At 44.5% G+C, this 19,292-nt stretch overlaps 1 protein-coding gene across 1 annotated transcript in view; it reads left to right on the top strand.

The window, feature by feature from the left end:
* Positions 1-19,292, top strand: part of LOC137538462 (baculoviral IAP repeat-containing protein 1e-like) — an 86,111-nt gene that overhangs the window by 31,567 nt on the left and 35,252 nt on the right. The window contains exons 8-12 of the mRNA XM_068260709.1: positions 2,186-2,231; positions 2,355-4,466; positions 10,352-10,525; positions 17,405-17,557; positions 18,043-18,696. Of these exons, the coding sequence (XP_068116810.1) occupies positions 2,186-2,231; positions 2,355-4,466; positions 10,352-10,525; positions 17,405-17,557; positions 18,043-18,696 (3,139 nt within the window). The remainder of the gene's footprint in view (positions 1-2,185; positions 2,232-2,354; positions 4,467-10,351; positions 10,526-17,404; positions 17,558-18,042; positions 18,697-19,292) is intronic.

Raw genomic sequence — 19,292 nt, forward strand, 5'->3', positions numbered from 1 at the left:
GAGCCAACCTTTTTTATCTTACAAAAGATGCAGGATGATTAAAGAGATGGTGAGCAAAGTGGACTTGTTAGACAAGTGTGTGGTGAGTAAGCTGACAGAAAAAAAGAGGGACATGTTCGTGTTTAACCGCTTCAGGTTCCGGGGTTTTTACCCCTTGAGATTCCTGACAATTTTGGCGTTTCGGCTGTGTCACTATTGACGTAGCAATAACTTTTTATTACTTATGCCATCAAAGTAATACATACAGTATATATTTTTTTAAGGACAAACTGTGCTTTCTTTCGGTACTATTTTTTTCCCTAAGAATTATTTACTTTTACATGCATCTTAATGGGGATAAATAGGTGTAAATGTAAAAATTGCACATTTTTTCATGTTTCACCCTTCCTAATTTTCAAGTGCCACAGTTTTAAAACACCTCAAAATACATTGTTTGTCTTGTCCCAGTTAAAACGATACCATACATGCCACCTTTTTATCACTAGTTGGGCATATCGCGTACCATGATCGTCAGCCTGTGGGTCTCTAGCAATTGCCTGCAATCACTAGGGTGCACAGTTTGGGGACCCCAGTGCTATACAGATGCATTGCTAGGCAACAAAATAGTTGATAAAATCTGAACGTTATGGGTGGTAGCCATTACAGGTGTCCACGAATCTTAAGGCCAATAACAGGTGACAGAAGGGGTTAATTAGTTAGGTAGGGGTTAACAATTAGGGGGGAAAAAAACCTTTATTTTTTGATGGGACATTGCCACTTTAACTTTAAAGAAAACCCTTTAAAACTTTTTTTTCAACTTAATGAATGGAAATTATTTACTATTAAGATGGTGCAGGAGCAGATTTGGACGTGAGACTCATGTCATGGAATCTGAAGCAGCTACATAGCTACGTTGCAACTATTATAGTGCCATTATCCAGAGTGAGCATGTAGTACATCCATATACTGGTGAGAATATATGTATTAGATCCATGTACACATGCGATAGCTGTTTTGTGGTATATGCATTGAAGTGTCCCTGCAGCCTCCTGTATGTAGGGAAGATCATAAGAACAGCTAAGAACAGGATACAGTGCTCTATCCGTGGGTATGATCCGTCCAAGCTACCATAGGGTGTGACACCACAGTGGCCAGGCATTTCTATGACCGTGGCCATGGAGTTTCACAGCTCAGGTGGATGCAGGCCCAGATTTACCTCACAGGAGCCTATAGGCACAGATGTCCCGGCACTTTAGACTTCGCCCTCCATCAATGTACAAATCCCCACCAAAGTGCCTACAGTTCCTTGTGGTAAATCCGGCCCTGGGTGGATGGTATTGGAACATATGCCATCTCTGACTAGAGGAGGCAACAGGGACAGATTGCTAATGCAAAAGGAAGTGTAATGGATGGCATTATTAGACATAGTTAGCCCTACGGGAATGAATGACATGTTAAGGGCTCGTTCAGACTATATGCGCTGCCGTGCACATTTTGGCAGCGCGCATAGTGTGCAACACGCAAGAACGGTAGAAGGGCATAGACAGCCCTTCTACCGTTCCCATCATATGCTTGCGCTATCGCGTGCTGCACGCATTTTTGGGAATTGCAGCGTAGATCCCATTCATTGTAATGAATGGGATCTGCAGCACAGCGCATAGTAGCGCAGATGGCGTGTGATCGGACGTGTTGCACTCCGATCGCACAGCCATCTGCGCTAAATGATGTGAACGAGGCCTTAGTCTTGCCATTGTGTTTTTTCTGTTTTCACCCTCTAGATCCTAAAGAGATTTTATTGGTTGGTGGGTGGTTGGCATATGGGGACTTACCATCTCCCTGGAGCTGTGAGTTTGGCATATCTATGGTCAGATCAGTTAATTTAGTGTATTGGGTACTATTACCTGTTTGTTTGCATTATACTTATGTTACTGAAGGTTTTCTCTGTGGGTAGATAGCTATTGTATCTAGTGCCCAGTATGATATAGTCTACTACTGTATATGTTTCATGGTGGCTGCCATTTTACTTTCTCAGAATTCTGGAAATTACATTTACTACAGAGCTTAAGTTCTTGGCTTAAAATTGACAGTTGCTACAGACACAACAGGGTTATCTTTGACTCTGCTGCTTCCCATGCAGAAATTTGGTAATCCTGTCTTGCTTTTGTCCCCCATCTTTTTACTGAAATATTTAATCTTTTCCATCCAGTTTCCCCAAAATGTGGAACAAAAAGATGTCCTTAAAACAGAGAACAGTAAGTATGTTTTTCAGTATTGTTTTAATAATCCAGAAATACTATAAGCCATTGCTAATTTATTACCTGTATTATGACTTTTATGATTCTATTTTTAATGACATATTTATTATTTATTATTAGATTTAAAGATCTGTAATATTACCTGGTCTAACCAAGCTGGAGAGCTGAAAAGAAGTTTGATGGATGTCTACAGTAATTCCACTTTCAGTAAATTATCACCATTCCCAGGTTCCTCACATATTTCTGTAGACCTGAAGTCGCTATTTGCAGATATCTCCACGGTATTGAAGGACACCAGAAATCAACCAGTGAGGTGGCTCACATTACCGGACATCCTGTCAGAGCTGAGAGACATCACCATGATAGAAGGAGAAGTCGGAAGTGGGAAAACAGCTCTTCTCAGGAAGATTGCAATTCTCTGGGCATCGGGGAAATGTCCTCTCCTCAGCAGGTTCAGCCTTGTGTTCTACATCTCTCTGTCCTGCACTGACAGCCAGCAGTCTCTGCATGATATCATCTGCCAGCAGCTGGTGGGCACCACTACAGCTATCACTGAAGAGTCTCTGAGAGAAATAATAAATCAATTAAAAGAGAAAGTCTTGTTTCTCCTGGATGATTATGGCATGATGGAATCTCTTCCTGGAGTTATACAAGAACTCTTACTGAAGAACCCCTGGAACAGAATGACTATAACAGTTACCGTGAGCACTGACAAGTCTTCAAGTGTGAGACAATTTGCAAAGAACATAGTGAGCATTCAGGACTTTCCCCTGTGTAGTTCACTATACATTTATGAACAGCTTTTCTCACATGATAAACCATTTCTTGAAGGCTTTATTTGTAAATTGATACAGTCAGAGACACTGCAGGCAGCTTTAAAGACTCCACTATTTGCTTTAGCACTTTGTGTTTGTTGGGTACAAAAGCCAAGTGACTATGTATCAGAAGACTTTTCAATATGTAAGAACTACTTGATGCACATAATGTTAAAACACAACACCGAAAAAGGGAAATTGGAAGTGGTAGTCTTGTCATGTGGACAACTTGCCCTTCAAGGTATCTTCCAACCACGCTTTGAATTCACTCAGGAGAATCTTGATGAAGCTGGTGTGAACCGCTCTGATGCACTTCGGTTTGGTCTTTTGAGTATGTTTAGTTCTCAGAGGCTTCGCCCCATCTTCAGGTTCTTCCATCCATCATTCCAGGAGTACTTGGCTAGCATTAAGATGAATGATCTTCTGCATTCTGAAGATGACACACAGAATAGAATTGGGTTGTCTTATCTGCAGGAAATCAACACTTTCCTAGAATTCATTGGGCGCTATCACTATTTCTTGAAGAATTGCTGCATGCATTCTCCTAAAACAACTACAGTGATCATTTCTCATCTGTTCAGCTTGCTGGATAACAGAGAAGCATTTAAATGTCAGAGAGATTCAAATCTCCATCTAAAACACCATCCAGAACTGGAAACAAGAGAACAAATGTTATGCAACACTATTAACATGGACATCTGTATGGGGTTAGTCAGAAATATCAATGACGGATCTCTTCAGGATTACATTGTCTGTTTGCTGCTTGACTTTGCTATTGAAGTAGTAAGTAGGAGTAAATATATGGATCACTGTGCCCCAACTATTCTGCAGTTTCTCAAAGGAAAGGACATTGCTTGTTGGGGCAAATCAACATTTTCTCAGCTTGGATTTCTGCGTAAATATCCTGAAGGGCTTTCTTTACTTAAGAGCCTGGAGATAAATGTACATTCTGCTATAAACGATACAGACACTGATGTTTGGGACTCAGATGCATTTAAATCCATTTGGGAGGTGCCAACAGTTGAAGAAGACTATTCGATGGCATTCCGGCACACCGCAGACATTTTGAAAAATAACCCAGATTTTAGATGCAAGGAAAATGTAAATGCTCCTGATATTTCTAAGCTGAGGTTTGACCCTGCTCATCACAGAATTCCTCTGCTAAGAGTTAATGCCCATGGTTGGACCTTAGAGGATAAATGTATCCCATTTTTCTGCAGTCTAGCCAATCGCATTGAATTAGACTTAAGGAATAGCCATGGATTTCTGCAGAACATTTGGTCTACTATAGACCAGTACAAGACTTTAGTTGTGAAGTTAATTGTCATATCCACAGAGCTTTCCAGAGAGGAACAAGAACAGGTGACCTACCTGACTTCACTGGAGTGTCTGGAAATAAGTGAGATGCCACCACCAGGTAAGCACTGGCATAGACAATTTATTACCATAAATAGAACATCTTTCAAGTTAAACATCAAAGTGAAATTGTAGTGGTAATAATAATAATAATAATAATAATAATAATAATAATAATAATGATAATAATAATAATACATTTACTTATAAAATAATTATAGGATTGCTGTGCAGTAAGATTATCAGAGAATTCAGAAAATTTAGTGGAACTGGAAACCATTTATGTGATACTTTGTAAGCTCCACTGATTGAGCAACAAAGTGTACTTTGTGTCAAATTAGTAAAAGTTACTGTTGATAATTACTTACTGCAGATACATGTTTCTTGGTGGCTTTTGATGAGCAGATCAACTTCATCAGGCACTATAAAGAAATTACAGAGAAACAACTGTTTTAATTACTTTAACTGCGTGGACGTGATAGTCCTGTATGTGGCTGTGGTTGCTACACCTGAGGAAAGGGGAAACCCTGAAACATGTCGTGTTAAGCTACTGAATTTATTAAACGCAAGTTTAACTCACCAGTGGAGTGCCTCCTTCAAATCTTTATTTTGGATTCTAGTTCGTGGAAGTGGTGACCCCGGAGGTATTGTGCACCGGTGGACCAGGCTGCTAGTCCTGGGAGAGGGGTTGCCTGGGGATCTTTTGCTGTTGTGGTTGCTGTTGTGACTATCACGTCCGTGCACTCAGCTGGGATCCCGATGGCCCCCGAAGCATGAAGGATTGGTTGAAGGGGACTTGTGACCCCTGAGCCAATCTGTGCATGTTTCGTAACACTAACTGCTGTTACAGCGATCATTCTCAAATCAAGTTTGCAAACAGATGCAAAACATCTATAAGCTACGTCCGTGTCAGGCACTGAGTGCGTGGAAGGTCATACATAGGTGTGCGCTTCTTGTCAGGCGGGCATTGGGGTGCACGCTGGCGAACATGGGGCCGCATGCAATGGGGAATGTGGGCGCTTGCACACAGGCTGACTTGGACGCGCAAGTAGGCGGACGTGCGCTGGAGGTCATTCTAGCGGCTGTTTTTAAATCAGCCCTAAATGACTAGTATAACAAAAAACCCTACCCATTGCTAGAGTGTACTGAGAAAACAGAAAACAATACAGGAGAAACTTGAAAAATTTGAATATCATGCAAAAGTCCATTTATTTCAGTAATTCAACTTAAAGGGTGAAACTAGAGTATGAAATAGAAATCCTTTGCAGGTATTTTGGATTAATTAGCTGATTAGAGTCTGACACTTTGCCCCTAGAATATTGAACAGATTTACAATATTTTAATAATATATATAATAGAGTAAGTGCCTCAACCTTCAAGCAAGAAGAAGAAGTAGCGCCCTGCCCCCAGGGCCGGTCCAAGCAAGAAGGGGCCAGTCCAAGCGAGAAGAAGTAGCGCCCTGCCCCCAGGGGCGGTCCTACACTTGCCGCCGAGCTGGAGGGGGTAGCGGGCAGGAAGGGGGTATTTGGCACAGCTGCTGGGATTGGGGTCAGACCCCCCCTCACCTGGGTCCCCCATCTGCGCTCCCCCACTAGCTTAAGTTCAGCAGCAGCTGCTGCTATTAGTAACAGGCAGTGGTCGGGGATGACTCACCTCTTCCGCATTCCAGCGTGCTTTCCACTGTCGTCACTTCCTGCAATGCTGTCCACTTACAATACAGTGGGCGGCATTGCAGGAAGTGACGACAGTGGAACGCACGCTGTAACGCAGAAGAGGTGAGTCATCCCCGCCCGCTGCCTCTCACTAAAAGCTGCGGCTGCTGCTGAACTTAAGCTAGAAGGGGAGCGCAGTTGGGGGACCCAGGTGAGGGAGCGGGGGGGTCTGACCCCCCTCCCTACCGCTGTGCCCAATACCCTTTCCTGCCTGCTACCCCCTCCAGCTCAGCGTATGCTACGCCGCGGGTCGGCTATCCCCGCCCGCTGCCTCTTACTAATAGCGGCGGCTGCTGCTGAACTTAATCTAGAGGGGGAGTGTATATGGGGGACCCAGGTGAGGGAGCGGGGATGTCCGACCCCCCCCCCCCCACCGCTGTGCCCAATACTCCCTTCCTGCCTGCTACCCCCTCCAGCTTGGCATATGCTACGCCGCGGGTCGGCTAGTATTTTAATAATATAATAATCCAAACATTTGTATAGCCCTTTTCTCCTGTCAGACTCAAAGCGCTAAAGAGCTGCAGCCACTGGGACGCGCTCAAGAGGCCACCCTGCAGGGTTAGGGAGTCTTGCCTTCAACTCCTTACTGAATAGGTGCCCTTAAAGAGACACTGAAGCGAAAAAAAAACTATTATATTATGATTTGTATGTGTAGTACAGCTAAGAAATAAAACATTAAGATCAGATACATCAGTCTAATTGTTTCCAGTACAGGAAGAGTTAAGAAACTCCAGTTGTTATCTCTATACAAAAAAGCCATTATCTCTACGACTTTCAAAGTCATGGAGAGGACTGTTTTCTGACTTTTATTATCTCAACTGTTAGTTAACTATTTACTTTTCCTCTGGCAGAGGAGGGGTCATTAGTTCACAGACTGCTCTGAAAGAATCATTTTGAATGCTGAGTGTTGTGTAATTTGCACATATTAGAGAATGATGCAATGTTAGAAAAAAGACTATATACCTAAAAATAAAAATATGAGAATATTTTCTTTGCTGCTAATCTTCTAGTAATTATTCATAGTACACAACCAATTCATTATATCATATATTTTTTTTCGCTTCAGTGTCTCTTTAACCAGTACACTATCCAGCCACTATCCAGCCACTTATTTTAACCAGCCGGGCGGTATGACCGCCGGAGGCTGCCGCTCAGGCCCTGCTTGGCCGATTTTCATGAAATAAAAAGCAGCACACGCAGCCGGCACTTTGCCAGCCGCGTGTGCTACCTGATCGCCAGGGTGGTTAATGGTCTGAGATTTTGATTTTGGGAGTTTCATAAGCTGTAAGCCATAATCATCAAAATTATAAAAAAAAAGGCTTAAAATATCTTGCTTTACATGTAATTTCATATATTAGTTGCACCTTTTAAGTTGAATTACTGAAATACTGTAAATGGACTTTGGAATGATATTCTGATTTTGTTACGTTTCACCTGTATTACCCCCATACATTGCACTAGGAACATAAAATAAAATGTTGGGATAACCATGACAAATGGGCAAATACGATGTGTGGGTTTTATCTATGATAGCATTATTTATTTAAAAACTACAGCGCATGGTAATTGAGAAATACTGTATATTTTCCTTTTTTTCCTCATGTTTATCCCTATAAAATGCATAGAAAATAAAGTAATTACTTAAAAAAATACTGTCCACAAAAAGCCTAATTTGTGGAACCCCCAAGACTTAGATCTTGTTTCATAAAGTTATTGGGGAATTAATGGGAGGAACGATGAAATGTGAAAATTGCTTGTCCATAAGGTGAAAACCACTGGTGAAGTGGTTAAAGTGAACCCGAGGTGAGAGGGTTATGGAGGCTGCCATATTTATTTTCTTTTACAAAATATCAGTTGCCTGCCAGCCCTGCTGATCTATTCGGCTGCAGTAGTGTCTGATTTACACCAGAAATAAGCATGTAGCTTATCTTGTTAGTTCTGACAATTTTGTGAGAAACAACTGATGTGGGCCATGGGTCTATGGCTAAAAGTATTAGAGGCAGAGGTTCAGCAGGACAGCCAGGCAACTGGTATTGCTTATAAGGAAATAAATACAGGCATATTTTCACTTTTGGTAGGAACAAGAAGTTGAAAGGGGGCATGGAAGGGGTACAAATTTAGATGTATAATTATTGTACAACGTAAAAAACCTACCGTCACCTTTCATAGATATTTATTATGTTGATTTTCTGCAAGTTTCTACAGTACACCAGGGTAGGTTCCTTTTAACCACTTCACACCCACAGTGCTAACCCCCCCCCCCCCCCCCCCCCCCTAAAGACCAGGCCGTTTTCTGCAGTACTGGGCTGTGCAGGCTTTTCAGCCACCAACACAGCCCAGCTTAGGAGCCTAGCGATCGGACTCACCTTTTTTTGTCCCTTAGGGGACATGCCACCTGAGGGGTCCGATCGCTGCGGCAGTTTGTATTTTTTTTTCTTTCTTTAGCCTCGACGAGGCTCTCTCTCCTTCCCTCCTCCCTCTCCTTCCCTCCTCCCTCCCCTTCCCTCCTCCCCTCCGGTGTCTGAATAGGAAGAGGATGGCGATCCATCCTGTTCCGCCTCTCATAGGCATCAGCCTATGAGAGGACGGTGCTCCCCAGCCAATCAGAGGCCGGGGATCGCTGATCTCGTACAGCGTTGCGGCCCCCGGCAGCGCTGTACACATGTAAACAAAGGGGATTTCTTTCCCCTTACGCTTACAAGTAGCCTGCTAGCCGCGATCGGCGGTTAGCAGGCTATTCACGGAACTCTGTTCCGTGAAGCGGCAGGGAACGATCGCACATGCGCGTGGCCGTTCCCTGGCAAACTGCAGCCCCAGGACTTGACGCCAATTGCCGTTAGGCGGTCCTGGGGCTGCCGCCGCGTTCACGCCCATTGGCGTGAGGCGGTCTTTAATTAGTTGAACATCATTTCAACCTCTTTTCAAGCATCACTCATTGTTCTGTCTGATTATTGTATTAACTATGAAGCATCAGTGCCTCCAACGTTAACATTAAGCATGAAGGAAGTGGCATAGCAATAGGGGTTGTAGAGGTCACGACCGGAGCAGAGGGGCCCACTAGGGGCCCTCCTTCATCTTATTAGTTTTTCATTGGTGCTATGCTGGTAATGAACACCTCTATATGTGCATTGCATAGTAGTAATCCTTCACTACAGTAACTGTTTCCTTAAGGTGTGTACACATGCACTACATCCGGCAACGACGGGTCCGCCAGACCCTCCCGCTCAGCGGATCGTTCAGAAACAGCCTTATCAATCCACCGACAGCGCATACACATGCACTACTGTCGGCTGAACGTCCGCCCATTGGGAGGGTCTGACGGACCCGTCGTTGCCGGATGTAGTGCGTGTGTATGCACCTTTACTCTGATTACACCTCTTGGACACTGTAGCTGCCCTTGGTAATACCTAGTACAAGCCATACAATTTTCTGTTAGATTTTCTGCAAGATGTTCGTAATTAGATTTTACTGGTAGAGACTGGTCCTTATCTCTGGTGCATTGTCTTCTGGTGATCTCCTGCTGAGTAGAATAATGCCTGATTACTAGGCAGATAGATGGTTAGATAGATAATTTACAACATGTTGGAAATTATCTATCTGGCAGGTAAATCTTATGCTAGGTACACACCATACAATTCTCTGTTAGATTTACCTGCCAGATAGATAATTTCCAACATGTTGGAATTGGAAATTATTTACTGTATCTAACCATCTATCTGCCTAGCATTTAGGCATTGTTCTACTCAGCAGGAGATAACCGCGGGCGCCCGATCGATTCACGCTCGTCCCTGCGGGCGCTTCTATTCTGACGCTCGTTTCTTCCATTGTCCGCCCGCGGGGATCGAGCGCGGTATCGATCCGGCGCAGTGATCCGACACATCGGAAATTATCAATCGAGCCATCAGCGGCTCGATTGATAAGAAACAACTCACCGTGTATGCCCAGCATTACAGAAAATTGTATAATGTGTACTAAGCATTAGTTTTGGGGCCTCGTATCAATACAGTGGTTGTGGCCCCGTGTAAAACTCGCACTGGGGCCCCAAGCTCCTTTGTTACACTACTGCATGAAGGTTCATCTACAGATCACACAGCAATAACTGACAAATTGCTTGTGCCTGAGCTGGAAAAAGTTGTTGGGAGAATGAGGGACCACACAGAGTGCAAACAGCTGCAGCATCCAATGACTTATTTGTGAGATATTACGCTATTACCTTTTGTATTTTCTTCTACAGAGTACATACTTGCAAATATACATAATTTCCGAGAGATTAAGGAACTGGTGGTGGAAAACTCCTCTGGGACTTGGGACATCATGGGAATTTTACCAGATGAATTTAAGAACTTGCAAAATATTGAAAAACTTGTGTTCAAGAATATTGATTTGAGTAAACAGTGTAATCGACTCGGTAAGTCACTATATACTCTTCTATGATGTGGTATGCAGTAGCTGTACATGTATTAGGTAATCTCACTAATATTATAAATGTGAAAGTTTGGATGTTTGTTACTCAATCACACAACAATGGCTGAACGGATTTGAATGAAATTTGGCACACACATAGTACATAACCTGGAATAACATATTGGATACGTTTTATCCCCATAACCAAAAAGTGGGTGGAGACAAATACAAATTTCACTGGGAAAAGAGTAACTGCAGCCATTCTTACACTATTAATGGCTGGGTTCTCAAACCTTGCACAGTTGGTCACTGGGTGACTGGGATTAATATACAAAAAAGTGGGTGGAGCCTACAAAAGCCAATCAAAATTCACCTATTGATTTTCAAGGGTAATAGTTAATTGTTGCCAATCTTGCACTGTTAATGGCACAAGCCTCACACCTGGTACATTTGGTCATTGGGTGACTGCTGTTCAAATTCAGAAAAGGGGGTGGAGCAACAAACAGCCAATCAGATATGTTTCATTTCAATGCAAATTATTGATGCCCAAGACCACAAAGCTCACAAACTATGTAATTGAGTAATTGTATATTAGGGTTAGAAAAAGTGTGCGGAGCCAACATCAGCCAAATACATACCGGGAAAAGCCGGGACATCAGCTAGTATATATAAAATATATATATATATATATATATATATATATACACACAATTATTTAACTTTTTAACGACCGCTCCACGCCAATTGGCGGGGACGCGGCAGCAGCCCCAGGACCGCCTAATGTCGATCGGCATGCAGTCCTGGGGGCGTGTTTTGCAGGAGATTGTGCGTGCCGACGTCTCCGCCATTAGCTAGGAGACTATTAGACAGCAAAACCGTCGTCTATTTACATTGTACAGCAATGCGATCTACAGCAGCGATGTACGGGGGACAGCCGTGTGACACGGCTGATGCATATGACAGCTGATCACGGTGATTGGCTGGCGGGCCTGCTGTTAAAATAAAAATTAAAAAAAAAACAGAGCAATTTATTTAAAAAATAAACATAAATAAAAAAATAAATAAACATGCCGGCGGGGAACAGACCCCACCAACAGAAAGCTCTGTTGGTGGGCAGAAAAGGGGTCACTTAACTTGTGTACTGAATTGTAGGCCTTAAAGAGACTCCGTTAAACAAAAATTGCATCCTGTTTTTTATCATCCTACAAGTTCCAAAAGCTATTCTAATGCGTTCTGGCATACTGCAGCACTTTCTGCTATCACCATCTCTGTAATAAATCAACTTATCTCTCTCTTGTCAGACTTGTCAGGCCTGTGTCTGGAAGGCTGCCAAGTTCTTCAGTGTTGTGGTTCTGTGATGCATCTCCCCCATCCAGGCCCCTCTCTGGCACACTGCCTGTGTATTATTTAGATTAGAGCAGCTTCTCTCTTCTCTCTTATCTTTTACAAGCTGGATAAATCCTCCTCTGAGCTGGCTGGGCTTTCACATACAGAGGAATTACATACAGGCAGAGCTGTCTGCACTCTGCAGGAAGAAACAGCCTGACACTTCAGTGGAAGATAGCTGCAGGGGGAAAGAAACACACAAATGATCTCTTGAGATTCAAAAGGAAGGCTGTATACAGCCTGCTTGTGTATGGATGTATTTTCTATGTGTGGACATACTGTACATCAATCTACTTCCTGTTTTGGTGGCCATTTTGTTTGTTTACAAACAAACTTTTTAAAACTGTTTTAAACCACTTTTAATGCGGCAAGAGCGGCAAAATTGTGACAGAGGGTAATAGGAGATGTCCCCTAACGCACTGGTATGTTTACTTTTGTGCAATTTTAACAATACAGATTCTCTTTAAAGCTGCGGGGGCCTATTTTGTAAAAAAATGGCCTGGTCACTAGGGGGTTTAAGCCCAGGGTCCTCAAGTGGTTAAGCCAGGGATCTGCAAACTTATTTGTCAAAAGAGCCAAATGTCAGCATTACAACGATTAAAAATTCTTTTGAGAGCAAAATTTCGTTTACAGACCAAGGAGAGGGTTTAAATTAGCTACTAACATACAAAAAAACCCAGATACCATAATAATCTTATATCATGACCAAAAATAATATTTAGGTAGAAGGCTGCGCATCCCTGACCCAATACTGTACAATTGAATGGTTAATCGCTGTGGCGCACACCGCCCCCCCTGGACTAAAATGTACGCCCGCATCCAAACAATGCAATACTGGTCTATGGAGAAATTTTAGCTTCCGTCATAGTTTTGCATGGCTGCTGCCAGGGTAAAGACATTTGCTTTTAACTTAGGTCAGTTTAGTGTTAGGACATCTGCTCTGGAGATTTACCTCAACGTTGGGCCAGATGTCCAGTATATTATATTTTTGCATGCAAAACTATGATGGAAGCTAAAATTTCTCCATAGACCAGTATTGCATTGTTTGGATGCGGGCGTACATTTTAGTCCAGGGGGGGGCGGTGTGCGCCACAGCGATTAACCATTCAATTGTACAGTATTGGGTCAGGGATGCGCAGCCTTCTACCTATATTTTGTTTCTACAGTTCTGTAACTACCAGGCTAGCAGCACCCATTGTGCTATCCTGTTTTGCATGGTAAGTATTTAGTTTTGCATATGTTTTGCATCTGTCTGATTGCTGAGTGTGCATTTGAGCTATTTAAGCGGTGCATATGAGGTGATGAGTCATTCAGTTGTAGCCCATGTTGGTGAGCGCTTGCTCTGTTTTCTGTTGCCAAAAATAATATTTGACATTGAAATAAAAAAATGACAATACTCACATTGAACTAGAAGAATGACCTTGCATTTCCTTGGAAAGGCCTCTACCCGCTTTCTCTCCCTCACTCCGATAATGTGACATGTGGCCTCTACCCCATTCCCACCCCCCCCCCCCCAGCAATAACAATGAGACATGTGGCCTCTACCCCCTTCCCAACACCCCACCCCAATGTGACATGTGGCATCTACCCCTTTCCACCCCAATGTGACATGTGGCCTCTACCCACTTCCCACAAACCCTCGACAAAGTGACCTGTGGTCTCTACCACCTTTCCAATCCCCCTACTTTGTGACATGTGGCCTCTAACCCCCTTACCTCCCCCCCCCCCCCGACAATGTGACATGTGGCCTCTACCCCCTTCCCAACTCCCTGCAATGTGACATGTGGCCATGATTCCCCCCACATACACACAACGTGACATGTGGCCTTGATTCAACCCCCCTCCCCCACAATGTGACATGTGGGCAAGATTCCCCCACAACGTGACATGTGGCCTCGAACCCCTCCCCACCCCAACAGCATCACATGTGGCCTCTACCTCCTCCCCCCTACTAAATGATATGTGGCCTTGATTCCGCCCCACCCCAACACAATGTGACCTTGATTGCCCCCCCTTCCCCCCACTCACACAATGGTACCTCGATTCCCCTCCTCCCCACTCGCTCGCTCCCCCTGAAACTTACACCACTGGGCAACTGACTCAGGCTCAAAATGGAGTCACAGGCTCAGTCACGTCTGTCTCCCAACGGTTGGACGCTACTCCTGCTGGTGTGCACTGTGCCCCGCCTGGCAGACGCATTTCCGCTAGTATGAGACGTCGGTTGCCACAGAGACGCGGAGCAGCTTTCCAAGGAAATCTGTGACTCTGTCACAGCGGAGAGAGAATACAGCATGCAGGGGCTTGTTGCCACAGATGGGAAAAGATTGGGCTGAGCAAGCCGCAGATAGAGACACTAAAAGAGCTGCACTCAAGTGGCTAAAGAGCCACCCGCGGCCGAGAGCCGCAAATTCCATCCACTGGGTTAAGCAAAATATCAGGGGCAGAGTTTTGTGTTGACTATCAGTTAAAAGGAATCTGATGTGAAAATAAACTTATAAGATAATGAATCGTATGTGTAGAACAGCTAAGAAATAGAACATTAGTAGCACAATTATGAGTCTCATATTGTTTTCAATACAGGAAGAGTAAAAAAAATGTAGTCAGAGAGCAGTGCTATTTTCTGAAGCACTTATCTCATCCTGTCTCTCACTGTTTCTTGTTTGTTTAAGGTTTTTCTGCCAGGAAGTTCAAAGGGTCATTAGCTCTGCTCTGTTTCAACATTTAAAATACAGAGTGAAATTTGTAAGCTGCAAATATTAGAGATCGATGCAATGTTATAGAAAAACAGTCATATAACGGAAAATAAAAACATGAGACTATTTTCTTTGCCACTAATGTTCTATTAATTATCCATAATTCACATACAATCAATTATGTCATTATGTCATAAGGTTTTTTCAGCTTCAGTATCACCTTATAGGGTACCTGAAGCAAGACAAAAAAAAGTTAGATAAGTACTTACCCTAGAAGAAAGGCTTCCCCGGTCTTCCTACACCCCTCTGTTCCTGTGCTGGAACCCTTTTTAGAATATTCCACATTGATGTCACATGTAGCTCGTGCCGCGTGGTGCAGCCACAAAGTACAGTACGCGCCTGCGCAGAAGCACGAAGTCACTGCTCTTTACTCTATGCACTGATGGCTGTGTGCTGCTGCGCAATCCCTACTGGTGCCTGCGCTGTGCAGCCGCGTTTGTAATTGGAGGGAGGTGAGGATGGGAAGTGGACCCGAGAAGGGGATCATGGCCATCAGCGGAGGGGTCGTGGAGGATCAGGGAACCCTCTGGGGCATCCTGTGGCTTCTTTCTACAGTGGTTTCTACCTTTTTCTTTGGCTTCAGGTTTACTTTAAAACAGAAAGTTTTGATAAAGTATGATAGCATTTTTTAGATACCGCAATAGTTTTAAAGAGCAAATGTGTTCAGATTCTCTTAATAAGTAATATGTATTAGATAGGCCGGTTTTACATATATTTCTTGCATTGCAGTGAGGATGGGATGCTCCTGCCGCATTCCACCGCAATGTAAAAAATGACAAAAATATGACCCTGCGACAGAGTACGCCGACAGGTTCACATGCATAGGACCGCCACCCGCTCAGTGGGTACTCCCTGCTAGGCAGGAAGTACGTACTGGCAGGGGCGTAGCAATAGGGGGTGCAGAGGTAGCGACCGCATCGGGGCCCTTGGGCCAGAGGGGCTCCGAAGGGTCCACCCTCTATCACAGTATTAGCTCTCTATTGGTCCTGTGCTGGTAATAATCACTTCTATAGATGCTTTAAATAGTAGTAATCCTTAACACACTGTTCCCCATCCCCTTCTTGCACCTCTGACACTGGGGTTGCCCTTGGCAGGTTTTGGTGTGCCGTATCAATTGTTATGTATAGAGTGCTTGGGGGGGCCCCATGTAAAACTTGCACCGGGGCCCACAGCTCTTTAGCTACGCCACTGCGTACTGGGATTCCCTGGAACTCGTGTCGGGAGTTGCATGTGGATGTGTGCCTTGACTCACCACGCTCCCGTCGATTCTTTTTCTGTGTTGCCCTTTAACTCCAATCACTGGAGTTCTGTGTTGCCCATTGACTTCTATCACTGCAGAAGTCATACAGTAACATGCTGCATACTTTGTGTCAGCTTGGCGGTGATTCGGAAGCTTCCAGCGCATTGTGAGGCGGTTTGTGTGCAAGGCCCCATATACTTCCATTGCCGTTGTGTTACCCCGTGGTAAAACAGGGCAACACAGCGCACACTTGCAATGCAAATGTGAAAGGGGCTTCAATCTTAAAAGCAGAACTTATATGCATTGGTGGACATAGGCCCGTGCAGGCTGTGCAGCCGCACAGGGGCCAAGTGTTCTTTGGGGCCAATGGTAAGATAAGATTCTGAGCTACTCTGAGGACGAATAGTGACAATACCTCTCAACTTTTTTTAGATAAGAAAGAGGGACACTTAAGCCACGCCCCAGCCACACCCCATTTACCTATGCACTTTTTCACAGTGCAGAATACTATTGTATTTTTAGGACTCCTGAAGCCACTTTCTGGGATCAGGAAAGTCACGTTAGGTTAGATTTAGAGGAGCACTCATTGTGATGGTTAAAGGGAAGGTCCAAGCAAAAAAAAAAAATGAGATTCACTTACCTGGGGCTTCTACCAGCCCCATGCAGCCATCCTGTGCCCTCGTAGTCACTCACTGCTGCTCCAGTCCCCCGCTGGCAGCTTTCTGACCTCGGAGGTCAGGGCCAAATTGCGTACATTTTTACACATTCCCTCTAGTGCAGGAACATTAACACATACATTTTTACGCGTTAGTGGTGAAACGCGTACATTTTTGTTCCTGCACTAGCTGGAATGCGTAAAAATGTATGCAATGTGGCCCTGACCTCCGAGGTCAGAAAGCTGCCAGCGGGGAACTGGAGCAGCAGTGAGTGACTACGAGGGCACAGGATGGCTACATGGGGCTGGTAGAAGCCCCAGGTAAGTGAATCTCATTTTTTTTTTTTGCTTGAACCTTCCCTTTAAGCCCATAAGCCCATTCACACTTGAAAGCGCAAAATTGCGGGAGTGATTTTTCCACGATTTCACCTGGAAAAAATCACTGGACAATGCAGCGATTTCTCCGGGATCGCGTTTAGCGCTTCTATAGCACTGAAACGCGATCGCTAGCAAATCGCCTGAAAATGGTGCAGGCGACGCGTTTGCGTTTTGCGATTTGTGGCAATCAGCCCAAATCGCCCAACCCCATAGGGTTTAATTACACTAGTGCTTTCAAAAGCGCTAGCGTTTGAGCGTTTTGCCGAAATCGCCGGCAAAACGCTCAAGTGTGAATGGGCCCTAAGTGTTGATCTCAGGTTAGGTTAGTATACTTTATTGGTTAGGTATAACAAAAGGTAGTTTGTTCAGTTCTTAGGTTTTCCATTGTTTGCATGATTAATACCCCAAAGTTATTGTTTACTGTTGTAAAACTGCAATTTAATAACTATAAATATTTGATTTATTAAACAGCAAAAATGCTTGGATGTTTTCCAAATCTGACCTCTTTCACACTACAATGTGATTATTGTTCTGAGATTGACAAGATTGTCATTGCATTATGCCAGAAGGAGAAGATGGAGAAACTCAGCCTGCCGGTATTTAGTACGGGTATAAGGCCTCTGGGTAAGTCAGTGTAACATTTTCACAGTGTGTAGAGGCTGGATCCCACTTATATAGACATCATGTGTAATAATGTTGGGCAGCGATGCTCTGTAAATGGACTCAAATCCATGAAACCTGATGCCTGATTTGCTGCCATTGGACATCCCTGGTCTAGGATAAAGATCACTGGGAGAGTGGGGTTTCATACTAATAGTTTATCACTGACCACCTCGACAGGCCGAACTCATACGCTAGAATTCTCCTCCTGGACTTCAGCTCAGCCTTTAATACTATCTGTCCCCGGATTCTGCACGACAACCTCACAGAGCTAAATGTCCATCCTACCCTTGGTCTCTGGATCATAGACTTCCTCTCGAACAGGTCCCAGGTTGTTAAGCTAGGTGACATATCCTCCAGACCCAGAGTGACCAACACTGGAGCCCCTCAAGGCTGTGTCTTGTCACCATTCCTGTTCTCTCTATACACGAATAACTGTATATCCACAGAGGACTCTGTCAAAATCATCAAATTTGCGGACGACACCACAATTATTGGCCTCGTCAGTGAGAACGACGAGCAGGCTTACCGCAAGGAGGTGGACAGAATCTGCAATTGGTGCAGCGAGAACGGGCTGGTTCTCAACACGGCCAAAACAGTGGAGATGGTCATTGATTTCAGGAAGCACGCCAGCATCCCTCCCCCGATATACATTGAGGGCAATGAGGTCGCTAGGGTTTCCAGTGTCCGCCTCCTGGGAACAACCATCTCTGATGACCTGACCTGGAGGGCAAACACTACCGCAACCCAGAGGAAAGCGCAACAAAGACTCTTCTTCCTTCGCCAACTAAAGAAGTTCGGCATGGCCCATGAACTTCTGAGGTCCTTCTACTCAGCTACAATCGAGTCGGTCCTCTGCTCATCCATTCTGGTCTGGTTTGCTAGCTGCACCGGCAGCGACAGATATAAACTCCAGAGGGTCATCAGCTCAGCGGAGAGGATTATTGGAAAACCCCTCCCCCCTCTAGATCTCCTCTATAACACCAGACTGCGGAATAGAGCACTGAAAATTGTGGGCGACCCCTCTCATCCTGGTCACAGGTCTTTCAGCCGACTCAAACTGGGCCGGAGGTTTCGGTCCATCCCTGCTAAGACCACCAGGCGCATGAACACTTTTTTTCCCACAGCTATTAGACTCTTGAACTCTTCCCACCCCTCTAACCCCCCCACCCTGCTGCCATCTACGGCCTAGGACCTGTCTTTGGCTGCGGCCGCTCTTGCTTGCTTGCTTACTGCTGGCCTAGTTGTACTAGTTTCACTACCCTCTGCTACACACTGTAATTCCTGCTAGAACTGTAACTGCGCTACTGCAAATGTTGTATTACTCCTGTTCTCACTCGTGTTCGGCTGTACTTCTCTGCATTATTTTGTTGTTGTTGTATTATTACTATCTCTGTGTTATTACTATCTCTGCGCTATTACTATCTCTGCACCAATCAATGTGCCAAACCCAATTCCGGGCACGGTCCAACCGTGCTTGGCGAAATAAATTCTGATTCTGATTCTGATTCTGATTCATATACAGCAAGTCAGGGCCATCTTTTGGGTAGTGCGGGAAGGGTGACCGACCTGGGCACAGATAGAAGAAGGGGGGCATGGGCAGAAGGACATAACCACTAGGGCGCTGGTGACACACGGTGCAGCCAAATTTAAGAAGAAAGAAGATTTCCAGCGCGATCGTACCTTGACTGGGCTGCCT

Source organism: Hyperolius riggenbachi, chromosome 1 (assembly GCF_040937935.1).
Source record: "Hyperolius riggenbachi isolate aHypRig1 chromosome 1, aHypRig1.pri, whole genome shotgun sequence".
NCBI classification, from domain to species: domain Eukaryota; kingdom Metazoa; phylum Chordata; class Amphibia; order Anura; family Hyperoliidae; genus Hyperolius; species Hyperolius riggenbachi.